We start from the raw sequence: 14,257 nt of genomic DNA, 5'->3' as shown, positions 1-14,257 counted from the left end.
CCAACTCAAAAAAAAAAAAAAAAAAATTTTTTTTTAAATAAATAAATAAATAAAATCTCAGGCTTAGCAGTCAGACTGACTAGCCCACAATCCAGCTCTGTCCCTTTCCAGCCTCAGCTCCTTGCCTGGAAATCAGGGTCTGTCAAGAGGCATAAACATGCTCATGCATGTTAATCCTGCTGCTCAGTGCCTAGCATATATAAAGTACTCAGTACTTGTCAGCTGTAATTGCAATGATTGGAATTGTTTGTTCTCAGGTAAAATAGACTGATTCCTTCTCTTTCCTCCCAGGTCTTTGTTGCTGTCACCACTTCAACCTTGGGGCCCCTCTGCCAATAGGAACTTTATCCACTTCTGACCCATCCTTCAGGGCTCAACTAGAACTCATTTCCCCTTCTCTGACTGCCTAAGCAGTAAGGTGCTCTGCTTGCCTCAAAGGCCCTTAGCACCTGGATGCCTCTGTGACAGCAAGGCCAGGCCCCCATATGCTACAGTTTGCCTTGTTCATATTCTGTTTGCCCTTAGAGATTTGGAATTCTTTGAGAACAGGGTTGTGAACAGAGAACAGTCAGCTGGGAAAAACTTCACTGGCACAGACAGAATTCAATAAACAGCTACTAAATGACCCTGCCCACACAAGTTGCCTAGGAAGAGGTCTCTGACTCCTTGAGGCTGGAGGAGCCACCAATCCTCGCATCTCTTCCTGCTCTTGCCCTGCTAACTGGGTTGCTGGTGGGACTCACCATTCCGGAGGCGATGCCTTTAGCAAATCTGACCTTCTGTTGCCAGGGGAATGGGTCCTGTGGGATGGGGAAATGTAAGTCAGAGGCATTGGGCCCTGACTGGCAGTTGGGCCCTTTACTGGCAGATAGGGAGGCTTTACTGTACCACCAGTGGTCCAGGCTCCATGGATCAGCATGGTCTGCCAGTAAAGTCTCCCTGTCTTCCTAGCCCCACCCAGCATGGTCCTTTAACGGCATAGTAGAATCTCTCTGGCCTTCAAGGTTCCAGGGTAGTGGTGGCATGGGTACCCCACTGACAACCCACCAAGACTCATGGAGACTATAAGGTGGCGTGCTCACCACACTGCGCACAAAGTCCTTCAGCGTGCCACCTTCAATGTACTCTGTCAGCAGGTTCAGCTTCTTGTCCTTGTACAGCACACCAATGAACTTGAGCACATTGGGGTGGTCCAGACTGCGCATCACTTTCACCTGGGGTCAGGGAAGCCAAGGAAAGTGGGTGGTTAACTTCCCACTATGTCTTCTTCAACCTTTCCCTCCAGAGTGTCAGCTTAAGAAGTGTTACCTGCATCTCCTACTTCCTATCTTGTGTGATATGGCTGGGCACTAAAATCAGGATGAAGGAAGGCCACCACCACATGGATGGGGATGGGTCTCACAGGCCTCCCTTAGGAATCTTACCTTTCTAGAAACTATACTATGGGCATGGAGTGGGAGGCTCAAGAAGCCTGGAGGGTAGCACCTGGACCACAGGGATACTAACTGGAGTTGCTCCATAGCAGTGAAAACTGTAAATACTCAAGGGGTGTCAGTGCTCTAGGAGCCCCCACTCCATGCTCACTCAGCAGGGTGTTCAGGTGGTGATTATAACATCAAATTGTACTAAAATGGTCTGTTTTCAAGTCTGCCATTCCCGTAAATCTAAGGACTTCTCTGAAGCACGTATCTTTTGTTACTGTAGCCCTTGTACCTAGTTTTTAGTAAGTGTTCCTAGAAGAAATAATGATGCTAAGCCTGGCTCAGTGGCTCAGTCTGTAATCCCACGCCTTTGGGAGGCTGAGGTGAGTGGATTGCCTGAAGCCCGCGGGTTTGAGACCCGCCTGGGCAACTTGGCAAGACCTCATCTCTACAATAATCAAAAAACCAGCTTGGTGTGGTAGCGCATGCCTGTAATTCCAGCTACTCAGAAGGCTGAGGCGGAAGGATCGCCGGAGCCCAGCAGGTCGAGGCTGCGGTGGCTGGGAGCGGCCACTGCACTCCAGTCTGGGCGACAGAGTGAGACTCCAACTCAAAAAAAAAAAAAAAGAAATAATGATGCTGTAATTAGAGGAGGTAGGGATGTTCCTCTAGCATTCTTTTTTGCTTAGTCATTAAGACAATGTTTCAGCCGGGCTCGGTGGCTCAGCCTGTAATCCCGTGCCTTTGGGAGGCTGAGGTGAGTGGATTGCCTGAGCCTGCAGGTCGAGACCCGCCTGGGCAACTTGGCAAGACCTCATCTCTACAATAAATCAAAATGAGCCGGGCGTAGTAGCATGCGCCTATAATTCCAGCTACTCGGAAGGCTGAGGCAGAAGGATCTCCGGAGCCCAGCAGGTTGAGGCTGCGGTGGCTGGGAGCAGCCACAGAACTCCAGTCTGGGTGACAGAGTGAGACTCCAACTCAAAAAAAAAAAAAAAAAAGACTATGTTTCCTCTTTAAAACGTATTCCAATGGTGACACCAAACGGCACCCCGCCCCATCTTCTTACCTCAGTCAGAAAAGTCTTCTGGGTCTCCTCATCACATCGAATTAACTCCTTCATGACCATCACTTTGCCTGTGGCTTTGTGTGTCACCTACAGGAAAGGTGACTGTTAATGGTGTTGAGACCAGAGACAGTTCTAGAGAACTGTTTGTGAAATTCTATGCAACTGTCCATCCCTTCTCTTGGAGGACACATTGAATTCATGTGTGGAAGACACAGCATAGGGCAACAGGGTACTCAGAGGGAAGCATACCCTGTTCCCTGAAGAGCTGGGCATGCACAAAGGAGAGATGTGAATCCAGAAAAGGGAAGTGGGGAAGGAGTCAGAAGGGGACGCTGCCAAGCCAAGCAGGGGCTCTGGTCATTTGGCACAGGAGTGAGTCCCTTGGGTGAACAGAAGTCTAGGGGAAGGAGGGTCAGTGCCACAGACATGCACCAGAGAGCTGAGTGGGTTGGGGGTGAGCTCTCCAGTTCTACTGCCCTGCAAGCTCAGACACACGGCTTACCTGACCCCCCCTCCCAGCTCTCAGCAGAGGAGGAGGAGAGAAAGAGAGAGAAGTTAGTTCCTGAGACTGCTCACCAGGGGGCAGGAGCCATTTCCCATTGTGCTCCTCACAGTGTGTCCAGCACTGAGGCCTGTGGGCATCTAACCAACACCTAGTGACTGGAAGCAGTCAGGTGGGCCATATCTCACCCCAACCTGGGTCTCCAGGTCCATAAGCTCACTGTAACAGCACTACTGTCCTTAGGTGGCCTGGTTAGGGGGTGGAGGGCACCCCTCACACCATCACCCATAGCCAGGAAGGAGGCCTGGAGTCCTGCACGGTGTGGGTTGGGGCCATAAGAATTCCTTGAAAGAAGGTGAGAGAGGGCGTAGGGACAAAAGAGTAAAGCAGCTGCTGCCTGTGCTCACCTTGATAGCCTGCCCAAAGAAGCCCTTTCCCAGGACTTCTCCATGGATCAGGTCACAGGGACGGAAGATCTGCTGGGAGTAGCTGCTGGAACATCGAAGGGATTCCGAGCGGCTGATGTCACGGCTGAGCAGCAGGGGCTCCTTGGGTGAGCTGGGGCCAGGAGACTTGGAGATGCTGTTACTGCGTCTGACAGTGAGGAAAAATGGCGGTAGGAATAGGCAGTCCTGAGACAGGCTAAGAAACCCCAGAGGCAGGAACCTCAGAGGCACCCATCCATTCCAATATCTGTAGTTCGAATGCTATTATTGAGGTATAGGGGCTCTTATATCAGACAGATGTACTGTCTTTGGGCTACAGACATCAGTAGTTTACTTAAACACAGTAAAAACACATTCAAAATGGATACTCTGAGTACTTCCCACCTGGAGCAATCAACTAGATTCTACTAGCCTATAATGCTCAGTATATAATACTGTCAATGGTAATATACCACCTCCCATATCTGCTTGATTTAAGGTACTAACTTAAAGGTGACAGCATCCAAAAAAATGAGCAAATAGGATTTTGGACAATATTTTGCACATCTTTGTACTGTCCCTATTTCCTGAATTTTAAGAAAATAAGCACATATGATTTTTATAGCAATAAAGTCACTATGTTTATATTTCCAAAGGCAGCTGATAATAGTAATGGTTAATGACCACTACTTTGACTTACTGAAAAAGGCACAAGAAGGTTGGTGTTCACAGCACTGGAGGTAGACTGCAACCCCACAAACTTTTCTCCATGGTATGCTCTTGTTTTAGTTGGGGCTACTCAGAGAGAACTGAAGCTGGATGGCTCTTGGCTTGTCCTGTCCCGTAGGTTTGCTTGCCCTTGCTCTTTTGCTTTGCCTCTTGCTGACTATGTGCCCAAAAGAGCACACAATGTTGGTCACCCCGTCTTCTGCATGATGGCCCTGCAGATACCTGAACCTCTCTGGCCACCCCTTTTCCATCTTCCCTCTTCCAGGGCATGCATTTCCAGCCCTTCTTTACCCTCTGACACCCTGCTTTCCCTAACTCAATCATGCCAACCAAGTCCAAGAGGCAGCCAGGAGTGATGGACGCAACCCGTGTGGAAGGTCCTGTTTCTAACACATGCAAGCACTGTCTGGTCAGGAGTTGGATAAAGAACCTGATTCCTGGTGATCTAAGAACACCTCACGTTTACTGAGCACTGAACCTATGCTTGCACTAAACTCTGTGTACTTTTCCACCTTTAATTCTTACATAATTGGTGAGACAGCCACCTTTACCTTGGAACCCCACTTCACAGGTACAGAAAGAGAGGCTCAGAGAGATTATTTGTGAAGGGAGGTATCTCAGCTTGCAGCCCTGACATGGTATGGCTATCTCTGCCTGAGAGTCAGTGCTCTTGGCTCCTGTTCTGTAAGTATTCCTACTTGAGGCTTGCACTCAAGGCAACTACTCCTTCTTCATGGACATGGCAGAGTCTGAGGTTTAGGATTGCTGGTCCCTCAAGTTTAAAACAACTGTTGCTCATCTCTTGCTTTATTGTTTTCAAAGTCCTTACACATACTTATTCAATCCTATCTGTGCCCCTACTCTAAGCTCTAAGTCCCACACTTCCTCCACAGGCCATGATGCCCTTCAGGGACCAGCATCACTGCCTCCTGTCCAGCTTTGGAGTTCAGTGGACAGAGCCTAAATCTCTGGTTTCTAAGGAAACCTGGCAGACAGCTGGGTCTGCACAGGCTCTAGTTATGAACTGTGATCCCCACGAGGGCAGCTGGGTCAGCACAATCCTTATAGACTGTTCCTGGCCAGCTTGCCTTTCCTAACTGCTGGCCTCTGAAAGACAGTTCAGCCTTATCTGAGAGACAGACATGGAACAGAAAAGAGCCAGGGTGGGAGATGGCACCTCAGGGAGCGTCTCCTTAGTGTCCCCTCCAGATTCTCCTTGGCGTCCAGAGTGCTGAGGGCATGGGAGTGTCCGGCATTCTGCATGTGGGGAGAGAGCCGGGTATCCAGCCGCAGCTGGTCCAGGCGCTGGGAGACGGGGTCATGTTCAATCAATAGCTGAAGTGTCTGGCTCGTCTGGCTAACTGCATCTTCCACCTGTGGCCAAGAGCAGTATAAGGCTCTCACAAACTGCCCCATCCCAAGTCACCCATGAACAACACAGATGTTCTAGGCACAGTGTGGCCAGTGTTCAACTTGTTTAATGATGGCCTCTAGCTGCCAGTAGCTTCACAGTGCCCTTTGCCTGGCATCCTGTCAACTCTCCAATCTGTCAGGCCATCCTTGGTGCCCTAGAAACCTGCTAGGCTGACACCGGAGGTTGTCAGTGGTCACAGGCTCAAGGCTAAGACAAAGAGATAGGCTGGGGGTGGGAAAAGATAAAGGTCATACCCTGAATTCCCAAAGGATTTGTTTCATGTCCCACTCCCACAAGACAGACCAGACACACACTCTACCTCCTCCACTCGGAGTGTGCGAACGGGAATTCCATTGATCTCCAAGATGCGGTCCCCAGGATGGATGGCATTGCGGTTGTTGGGACTGATGTGCATCCGGTTGACCCTGGGCCAGACAAGAGTTGAGGCAGGGTGAAGGCATCCTAAAAATCTACTTGACCAATTTTGCTTGTGTAGGGGAAGGCTCACCAGGCCCCAGGTCCCAACTGGCCCATCAGACCCAGGCCACTCACACAGAAAGTCAACGCACATCCCGGGATACCCTATCTCAGTGAAGGCAACTGTCACTCACCTAGTGGCCTATGCCAGAGACTCGGATATCATCTTCCCTACCTGGAGTTCCCTTATCCCCTTCCCATCTCTAAGAATTCTGCCTAAACTTCATCACCAGAGTTACCAACATCTCTCTTTCTCCTGGATCACTGCAAAACTTCCTCAAAGGTCTCTACACCTCTGGGCTTTCCCTTCTCCCATCCAACCTCAACACCAGTGATCCATCTAAAATGCTTCCTGGTCATGTCACCTTGCTGCTTAAACCCCTTAGTGGATAGGCTGGATCTTCATATTACAGGCCCTTCATGCTTCACAGCCCTTTCTCTGGCTACTCCCAACCACCCAATCAACACCAGACATGACTAGAGACTCCCACCTTTGGAGAAATGTTTCTTCCTCTACCCCAAACACAATTTCCTCTCCTCTTCATCTAATGAGGCTTTAGAATAGACCTCACCTCCTCCTGATTTCCCCAAACGTAGTACCTCTCACTTCAAGGGTCCAGTACATGGTAGGTGCAAAATCAATATTTACAGGGTAAGAAGCCAAAGGTACATCATTACTGATATTAGACAGACACAGACTCTTTCCTAATCTGGTCTCTGGCCTCAATCAAGGATGGGGTCTTAACTTCTTTTGGGCCATGGACCCCATTTTGTCCTTCCTCCATTCATTCAATCAACAGAACAATAATCAATGAACTCCTACTATATGCCAGGTACTATTCCAGACCCTTGGTATGCAGTACCAAATAAGGCAAACCAAGTTCCTTCTGGAATTTACATTCTAACGGGGAGGACAGATTATAAACAGACATACATAAAATCAAGCCAGATAACTTCAAAGAGCAAATATGATCTGAAACCTGACACCTGAAAGATGAGCAATTCTAGTCTTAAGTATCTAGTAAGAAACAGCCTAGGCAAAGAGAACAGTAAGTGCCAAGGTCCAGGTATGGTTATAACATAGTGGGTTCTAGGAGAAAGATATGAGATGAGGATGATGGGAATTCTGCATAAGACTTCAGAATTCTGAGCCCTTGAGACTCATGTATGGACTCTGTTTGAGAACCCTTGCTTCAGGGTTCTCAAAATACTCACTCTTTTACTTGTACAGTGGTGGCGTAGTTGGAGCAGGCACTCTCCACGGACACAGAGAAGCCCCTCCTGCCCTCAGTGGTGGCTGGCATGGAGATGAGCGTGACAGAGTAGGGCAGCTGGTCCTGAACAGACTCTGTGGAGAGCCTCTCAAACATGGGAGCCAACACCACCTCATTGTGGCACTTCCCACTGGGGAGAGGACACAAAGGTGGCTGAGATCCCGGAGTCCCTCCCAGAAGCCCCCCAGCAACCACTGTACCATGTGGCTTCAAGCAATAGTACTCATAGTCTTACTATCACCCTGATTCTAGCTGGCTGCTCAAAATGAGGAATCTTGGTCCTCAGGGTACACTGGAATTAGGGATGGCAAGCTGGATCTGCAGCAAGTGGTATTCTGGGAAGAATACTAGCCTGAGGGTGAGATGGCCTAGGTTGTTTTTCCTCTGCCTTTGACCCACAGTGAGAACCTTACCCCATTCCCTTCTACTCCCTGGGCTCCAGGCTGACTTCTTTGACCAACAAACACAGTTGGACAGGGTAAGCTGGGTAAGCTCTAAGGGGCCTTTGGCTTTAATGATTTGGGATCCTCCTCAGAGAGCACCTTACTTGCCATTCTCCCTCTGGGAAGACTGCAGGGCAGAGTGAGGTTATTCTTATGGTAGGTAAGAACAGAGGGCAGAGAGATGTAAATCGTTCTGCTTATGGATTACAGAGTTGGTTAAGAGCATTGCTGTGATAGGAATCCAGTGCTCTGATCACCATCCCAATAGTCTTTCTGCCCAGCTCACCCTGCCACCTATCTCTTTCTTATGGCCGGTTTTGTGGGGGAGGACAGATACAGGGCCACCACCTTACCAGTAGAGGGTGGCATGCTGCACCAGAGCATATGCATCCCCATCTTCAATGATCACCTTGCAGCTCATACAGGCAAAGCATTCTGGATGGTACTTGAACTCCCCAGCCACCTGTGAGTGGGTGCACAGAGGGAGGAAGTGAGTTATCACTGTTGCTGGAATGAGGATAGAGTGTGAGAAACCTCCAATCAAGGTTTACAGACCCCAGTCAAAATCAATGAACTCCTACTGTATGCCTTTTACTCCCTGCCCTAGCACTTCAAAATGAAGTGTCAGATTGGTGCTTCCTGTTATTTCTAAGACTGCAAAAAACTGTTTTGGTCTCAGTCATGAGATCAAGTCCCCAGAAGTAATCACTCTTATTAAAAAGGCTCCTAGTTCCTCCAACACAGAGGGGTAGCAAGTCTGTAACTATGCTTAAAGTCCTTTGTAATCGCTCTCTGCCAGCCCATTCCAGTCTCCTTTTATAATTCTCTGAACACAACCTAGACATAGCCTCCTCTCAACCTGTAACAGTTCTCCTTTAAGGTACTTATCCCACTGTATTCTGTCTCCTCCTTGCCTGCCTCCCCTCCTACTCCCAACATTGGACTGTTAAGTCTTTGAGGGAAGAATCTGACCTGTCACTTAATAGGTGCAACGGATGCCTATTGGTTGAATAAATAAAAGGAGATGCCCTGGTTATTGGAAAGACCAAAAGATGAATGGCCATGGGGAAGTAGAAGCACTGTCAATGGACTCTGGTAACTAAGAGGGGCAGATGTAAGGGGACTTACTCACCATAACAGGCCCTGTCATTAGCAGGGAGCACCCATGGCAGAACTCCCCAAATTTCCCCCAGTAGTCCTTGTGGCAGTAGAGCTTCCCATCCTTCTCATAGTACCAGTTGGTGAGGGAATCCTGGCATTCTGAACACCTGAAAGGCAAGACAAGAACAGAAACTCTCCTGGATCCCAGGAACCAGGCCACATAGGCTGCAAGATGGATAGTCCTCTCTTTGATCTAAAGCCAGGAAGGGGAAAAGATACAGCTTCCCCAAAGGAAGACAGTTCAGAGTGAACAAGGCCCCAGAAGCCAGCTTTGTGTTGTCCGCCTCAGGGGGCAGACTAGTGTGTTTCCTAATCTCTTTGGGTCTTGGAGTCCCTGAGAATTTGATAAGAGCCAAGAAGCCTCCCCCAGAAAAACACATATGTAAGAAAAATGTGTATATAATTTAGGTGTGTGTGTGTGTGTGTCAAGGATTCCTCGAAATCTATTTATGGTCTCAGTCAAGAACCTCTGATCTAGACAGATTTTTTTTTTGGAGTTGGGATCTCAATCTATAACCCAGGCTAGAGTACAGTGGCACACTCATGGCCACCGCAGCCTCAACCTGCTGTGCTCAGGTGATCCTTCCGCCTCAGCCCTCCAAGCAGCTGGAACTACAGATACGTGCCACCATGCCTGGCTAATTTTTTGATTTATTGTAGAGACAAGGTCTTGCCAAGTTGCCGAAGCTGGTCTCGAATCCCTGGGCTCAGGCAATCCTCTCGCTTCTGCCTCCTAAATTGCTGAAATTATAGGCGTGAGCTACTGTGCCCAGCTAGACATTTTTTTTTTTTTTTGGAGTTGGAGTCTCACTCTGTTGCCCAGGCTGGAGTGCAGTGGCACATTCACGGTCACCCAAGCATCAACCTGCTGGGCTCCGGCAATCCTTCCACCTCAGTATTCTAAGCAGCCAGAACTACATGCATGCGCTATCATTCCCGGCTAATTTTTTATTTATTGTAGAGACAAGGTCTCGCCAAGTTGCCTGGCTGATCTCAAACTCGCAGTCTTAGGCAATCCGCTAGCCTCAGTCTCCCAAAGTGCTGGGATTACAGGCTGAGCCACCGAGCCTGGCCTAGACCGATATTTCAATGACAAAAAATACAATACAATACAATTAAAAAAGCTCAATCACCTCCACTCTTCAAAACTGACACATGGTTCTTGCCCCTCCCCTAAAAAAGTTAAGCATAAAGAAAAGCCGGCTAGGTGGCTCAGCCTGTAATCCCGCGCTTTGAGAGCCTGAGGTGAGTGAATTGCCTGAACCCGCGGGTTCGAGATCCACCCAGGCAACTTGGTGAGACCTCATCTCTACAATAACTCAAAAATTAGCCAGGCGTGGTAGCGCGCGCCTGTAGTTCCAGTTACTTGGAAGGATCTCCAGAGCCCAGCAGGTCGAGGCTGCGGTGGCCAGGAGCGGCTACTGCACTTCAGTCTGGGTGACAGAGTAAGACTCCAACTCAAAAAAAAAAGGAAAAAGAAAAAGAAAAAGAAACCAACCAGGCAAAACCAGAATGTGGGTCATTCTATAAGGTAACTGGTCTTGACTCTTCCAGAAAGTTAGTGTCATGGGAGGACGAAAAGACACAGAGATTTTTAAAAGCCTAGAAACAGAGAAACCAAATGATACCTCAATCTTGGATTCAATTTTGGATTAAAAAAGGAAACAGCCATGAGTGACATTTTTTAGAACAATTGAGGAAATTTAGATTTGGACTATATATTATATTATCTTGTGAAATTACTGTTAATTTTCTTAGATGTGATAATAATACTTCGATTATATAGAATTCTTGGAAAAAACACATTAAAACATTTAAGGGTAAAAGTCAAGATGTCTGCAACTGACTTTGGAACAGTCCAGCAAAAATACATAAAAGTATATAGAAATACAGATACAGACACACACACACACACACACACACACACACCCAGAAAGTGGCATAAAGTTAACAAATGATGAATATTGGTGACGGGTATGTGGATTTCTTTGAACTACTTTTTCAACTTTTCTACATATTTGAAAATTTTCAAAATAAAATGCTAGGGGAGAAACTCAAGACTCCATCAGCACTGCATAAGATGTAAATATTAGAGCTACAACTCCCTTCTTCCCCAGTCACCTGGCTGTGAAGCTCCACCTCTCAGTCAAGTCAGGTGTGTTCTCAGGCCCCATCTGCACAGGCGACCTCCTCCTTCCTTCTGAGCTTCCCAACACACAAAGCTAAGCACTCCCTAGCCTACTGAGCCCACGCCACCACTTTCCTTCTAGTTAACAGACTCCTTATTTTTGCTGTGAAAGCCTTGTACCACCCACACTGGCCACATCCTTACTTCTGAGGGGTTTGAAGCAAGGATTAAACTTTGTTTAGTTTGCATCGTGTCCCTACCACTTACTAGTTATGTCAGTTTGGGCAAGATACTTCACATCTCTGACCCAGTTTCTTCATCTATAAAATGAACTACTATGAAAATTAAATGAAATAGTATGTATTAAAAGTATAGATAGCCTCTAGAAAAGGCATAGTACAGTAGGAACTCAATAAATGTGAACTGCTATTAAAGATGATAATGATAGTGCAATGGCAGCTCACATTATTGGCCACTTACTGCCACTAGTTGGGTAGCTTCAGACAACTTTTCTTAGGAGCTTTCTGTCACTGACAAAAATCCAATAGCATTATACTACAAACAGCCAAGGTAAGGACTAAATAAGGTAATGTATGAGAAAGCCTACTGCAAGGTAAGTGCATTATAATAACTGGCTAGGCATAAAGGGTTGAAGAAGAGGAAGGCTAAACAAAACTTAACAATGCAGAGTGAGAGGCCACAATGAGTTCTACTATTTCTTAGAACTGTAGAAGAAGGGAGACAGGAATGAGGTGAAGTGGAAAGCAGTCAGGCTGGGGAGGTCTACTGAAATGGAACCCTGAGAATTCCTTTATCATCTTGGAGTGCTCAATTCCCTTTGGGCACTCAACAAATACTGATGGCTATTTCCATCCTATAGCTTTTCCTACTTGTTCCACAGAAGCTGGACTTCAGGGTCTTAAGAGCTGGGCATGGCGTGAAGAATACAAATGTGAAGTGTCTAGACCTGTGCAGTGAGGGCAGAGGTGGAGAGGAAGACACTGTTCTGGGCACATACTCAAACTCCTCTCAATGTAAGATGCATATTGGATGAGCACTTAATTGCAGGGACAGAGACCTGGGTTCAACAAGCCCCTTTCTCTCTAGGTTCAGTTTCTCCACCTGTGAAATGAAAGGACAGACTATATCTGAATCCCCTCACCTCTGTGTATATCTATGTTTTTCCCCAGAGGATCCAAGGTTCAAATCTCAGCACCACTATTTACCACCTATGTGATCTTGGCCCAGTCCCTATACTTCTCATTTGTGAAATGGCAATGCTGTCACCTACTTTTAGGGTAGCAGTGAGGGTTAAATATGGTTCTGAATGACTATGAGGTGCTCAGCAGAGGTAGAGGCGGCTTTTTTCTTGCTTCCCATTTTCTGACTTAAAAGCTTCTGGGTAACCATCTTTCTCCTTCACTAGACAGAAACAGAATCCTATTTACTCTTGGTAGGCTCAGCATCTAGCAAAAGACCTGGCAGAACAGGTTCTTAGCAAACATTTTCAAACTGAATATAGTAGAGTGGCAAGACTCAGTATGCCAGGTGGGAGCACAAGGTTTCCATGGCTCATGGTCACCAGGCCCTTTCTTTCTTCTGTCTGCAGTAGAGAAAAGCTGGTGTAGACATATTTGTACCCAAATGCAGGCCTGGGTTCTGTTACGCCCTTGCAATGGTATGTGCGCTGCAGGGCACGGGAGCACCAGAACACACCCTCCTTTCCACTGCCAATATCCTGCTTTTGTTGCTGCAAGTAGTTCTAGCAGAGGAAGCAGAGAGAGAAACGAGTGCAGGCACGCAGGAGACAGCCACACCAGCCTGCTGGGAAGAACACCTGGTTGAGAGCAACATCACCAATGCACATATCTGTGTCAAGGAATGCCTTTGAAGGGCACAGCCAGCTACGTGGCCAAAGTCACTGCCACAGGTGTTTTTGAAGAAAAAGATGAACAGCTGATAGGAGAGCTGGCTATGGGCTTTGCTTTGCCACAGAACACAAGTGGGTTCCGAGACCACTGAAGAAGTTGCTTTGGTGGACTTTAGAGTTCTAGCTTAGATATTAACAACATCTACTGTTACTTGAATATCAATCATATTCCAGGCCCTTAAGTGAGGTACCCTACTTACATTATCTCTAATTCTTTTTTTTTGGAGTTGGAGTCTTACTTTATCACCCAGGCTGGAGTGCAGGCGATCCTTCTGCCTCAGTCTTCCAAGTAGCTCTAACTACAGGTATGCACCACAACACCCAGCTAATTTTTTAATTTATTGTAGAGATGAGGTCTCGCCAAGTTGCCCAGGCTGGTCTCGAACCTGTGGGCTCAGGCAACTCTCTCACCTCGGCCTCCCAAAGTGCTGGAATTATAGGCATGAATCACCGTGCCCGGCCTTTTATCTCTAATTCTGACAATCCTGCAAGGCGGTAGAATTATCCCTGTTTTAGAGACTACAAGACTAAAAGCACAATTAAAAAGTCAAGTTGAGCCAGGCTTGGTGGCTCAGCCTGTAATCCTCCGCCTTTGGGGAGGCTGAGGTGAGTGGATTGCCTGAGCCCGCGGGTTCGAGACCTGCCTGGGCAGCGAGACCTCATCTCTACGATAAATTAAAAAATCAGCCAGGCGTGGTAGCGCATGCCTGTAATTCCGGTTACTTGGAAGGCTGAGGCGGAAGGATCACTGGAGCCCAGCAGGTTGAGGCTGCGGTGGCCGTGGGCGGCCACTGCACTCCAGTCTGGGCGACAGAGTGAGACTCCAACTCAAAAAAAAAAAAGTCAAGTCACTCTGCAAAGTTGCCCAATATGTAAGTGATGAAGCTGTAATGTGAACCTATGTGTGCTTGGCTACGAGGCCACCTCCACGGTACTATGTCACAGGAAGGACACAGCACATCAACAGCTGAGCCTCAGGTTCCTCATCTGTGAAAATAAGGAGCCCTGATAACTTGAGGCCCCTTGAGTGTTAATACTATGTAATGCTTCTCCTTTAGCCCAAGTATTGAATGTTAAATGGCACAATTAATTCTCCTTCATTTATTCCAATGTTCTGTTCCATAGCAGTCTCTGTCCTTTTAAGAAAAGAATCCAGCCGGGCTCGGTGGCTCAGCCTGTAATCCCGCGCCTTTGGGAGGCTGAGGTGAGTGGATTGCCTGAGCCCGCGGGTTCAGACCCGCCTGGGCAACTTGGCAAGACTTCATCTCTACAATAAATCAAAAA

General features: G+C 47.6%; 1 protein-coding gene across 3 annotated transcripts in view; it reads right to left on the bottom strand.

Moving 5' to 3' along the window:
• LIMK2 (LIM domain kinase 2) overlaps window positions 1–14,257 on the bottom strand; it is a 72,440-nt gene that overhangs the window by 16,518 nt on the left and 41,665 nt on the right. For 2 of the 3 annotated variants that reach the window (XM_008056192.2, XM_008056191.2), the window contains 9 exons: window positions 8,887–9,022; window positions 8,108–8,217; window positions 7,253–7,441; window positions 5,880–5,985; window positions 5,324–5,520; window positions 3,400–3,586; window positions 2,491–2,577; window positions 1,083–1,214; window positions 744–800 (listed from right to left, as the gene is read on the bottom strand). In XM_008056192.2, coding sequence (XP_008054383.2) covers window positions 744–800; window positions 1,083–1,214; window positions 2,491–2,577; window positions 3,400–3,586; window positions 5,324–5,520; window positions 5,880–5,985; window positions 7,253–7,441; window positions 8,108–8,217; window positions 8,887–9,022 — 1,201 coding nt within the window. The remainder of the gene's footprint in view (window positions 1–743; window positions 801–1,082; window positions 1,215–2,490; window positions 2,578–3,399; window positions 3,587–5,323; window positions 5,521–5,879; window positions 5,986–7,252; window positions 7,442–8,107; window positions 8,218–8,886; window positions 9,023–14,257) is intronic. The other variant, XM_008056193.2, reaches the window with a different exon arrangement.

The sequence above is a fragment of the Carlito syrichta genome, unplaced genomic scaffold, assembly GCF_000164805.1.
Source record: "Carlito syrichta isolate Samal-C Ts95f unplaced genomic scaffold, Tarsius_syrichta-2.0.1 Scaffold302276, whole genome shotgun sequence".
Lineage (NCBI taxonomy): Eukaryota > Metazoa > Chordata > Mammalia > Primates > Tarsiidae > Carlito > Carlito syrichta.
This window is presented reverse-complemented; position numbering and strand designations above follow the sequence as displayed.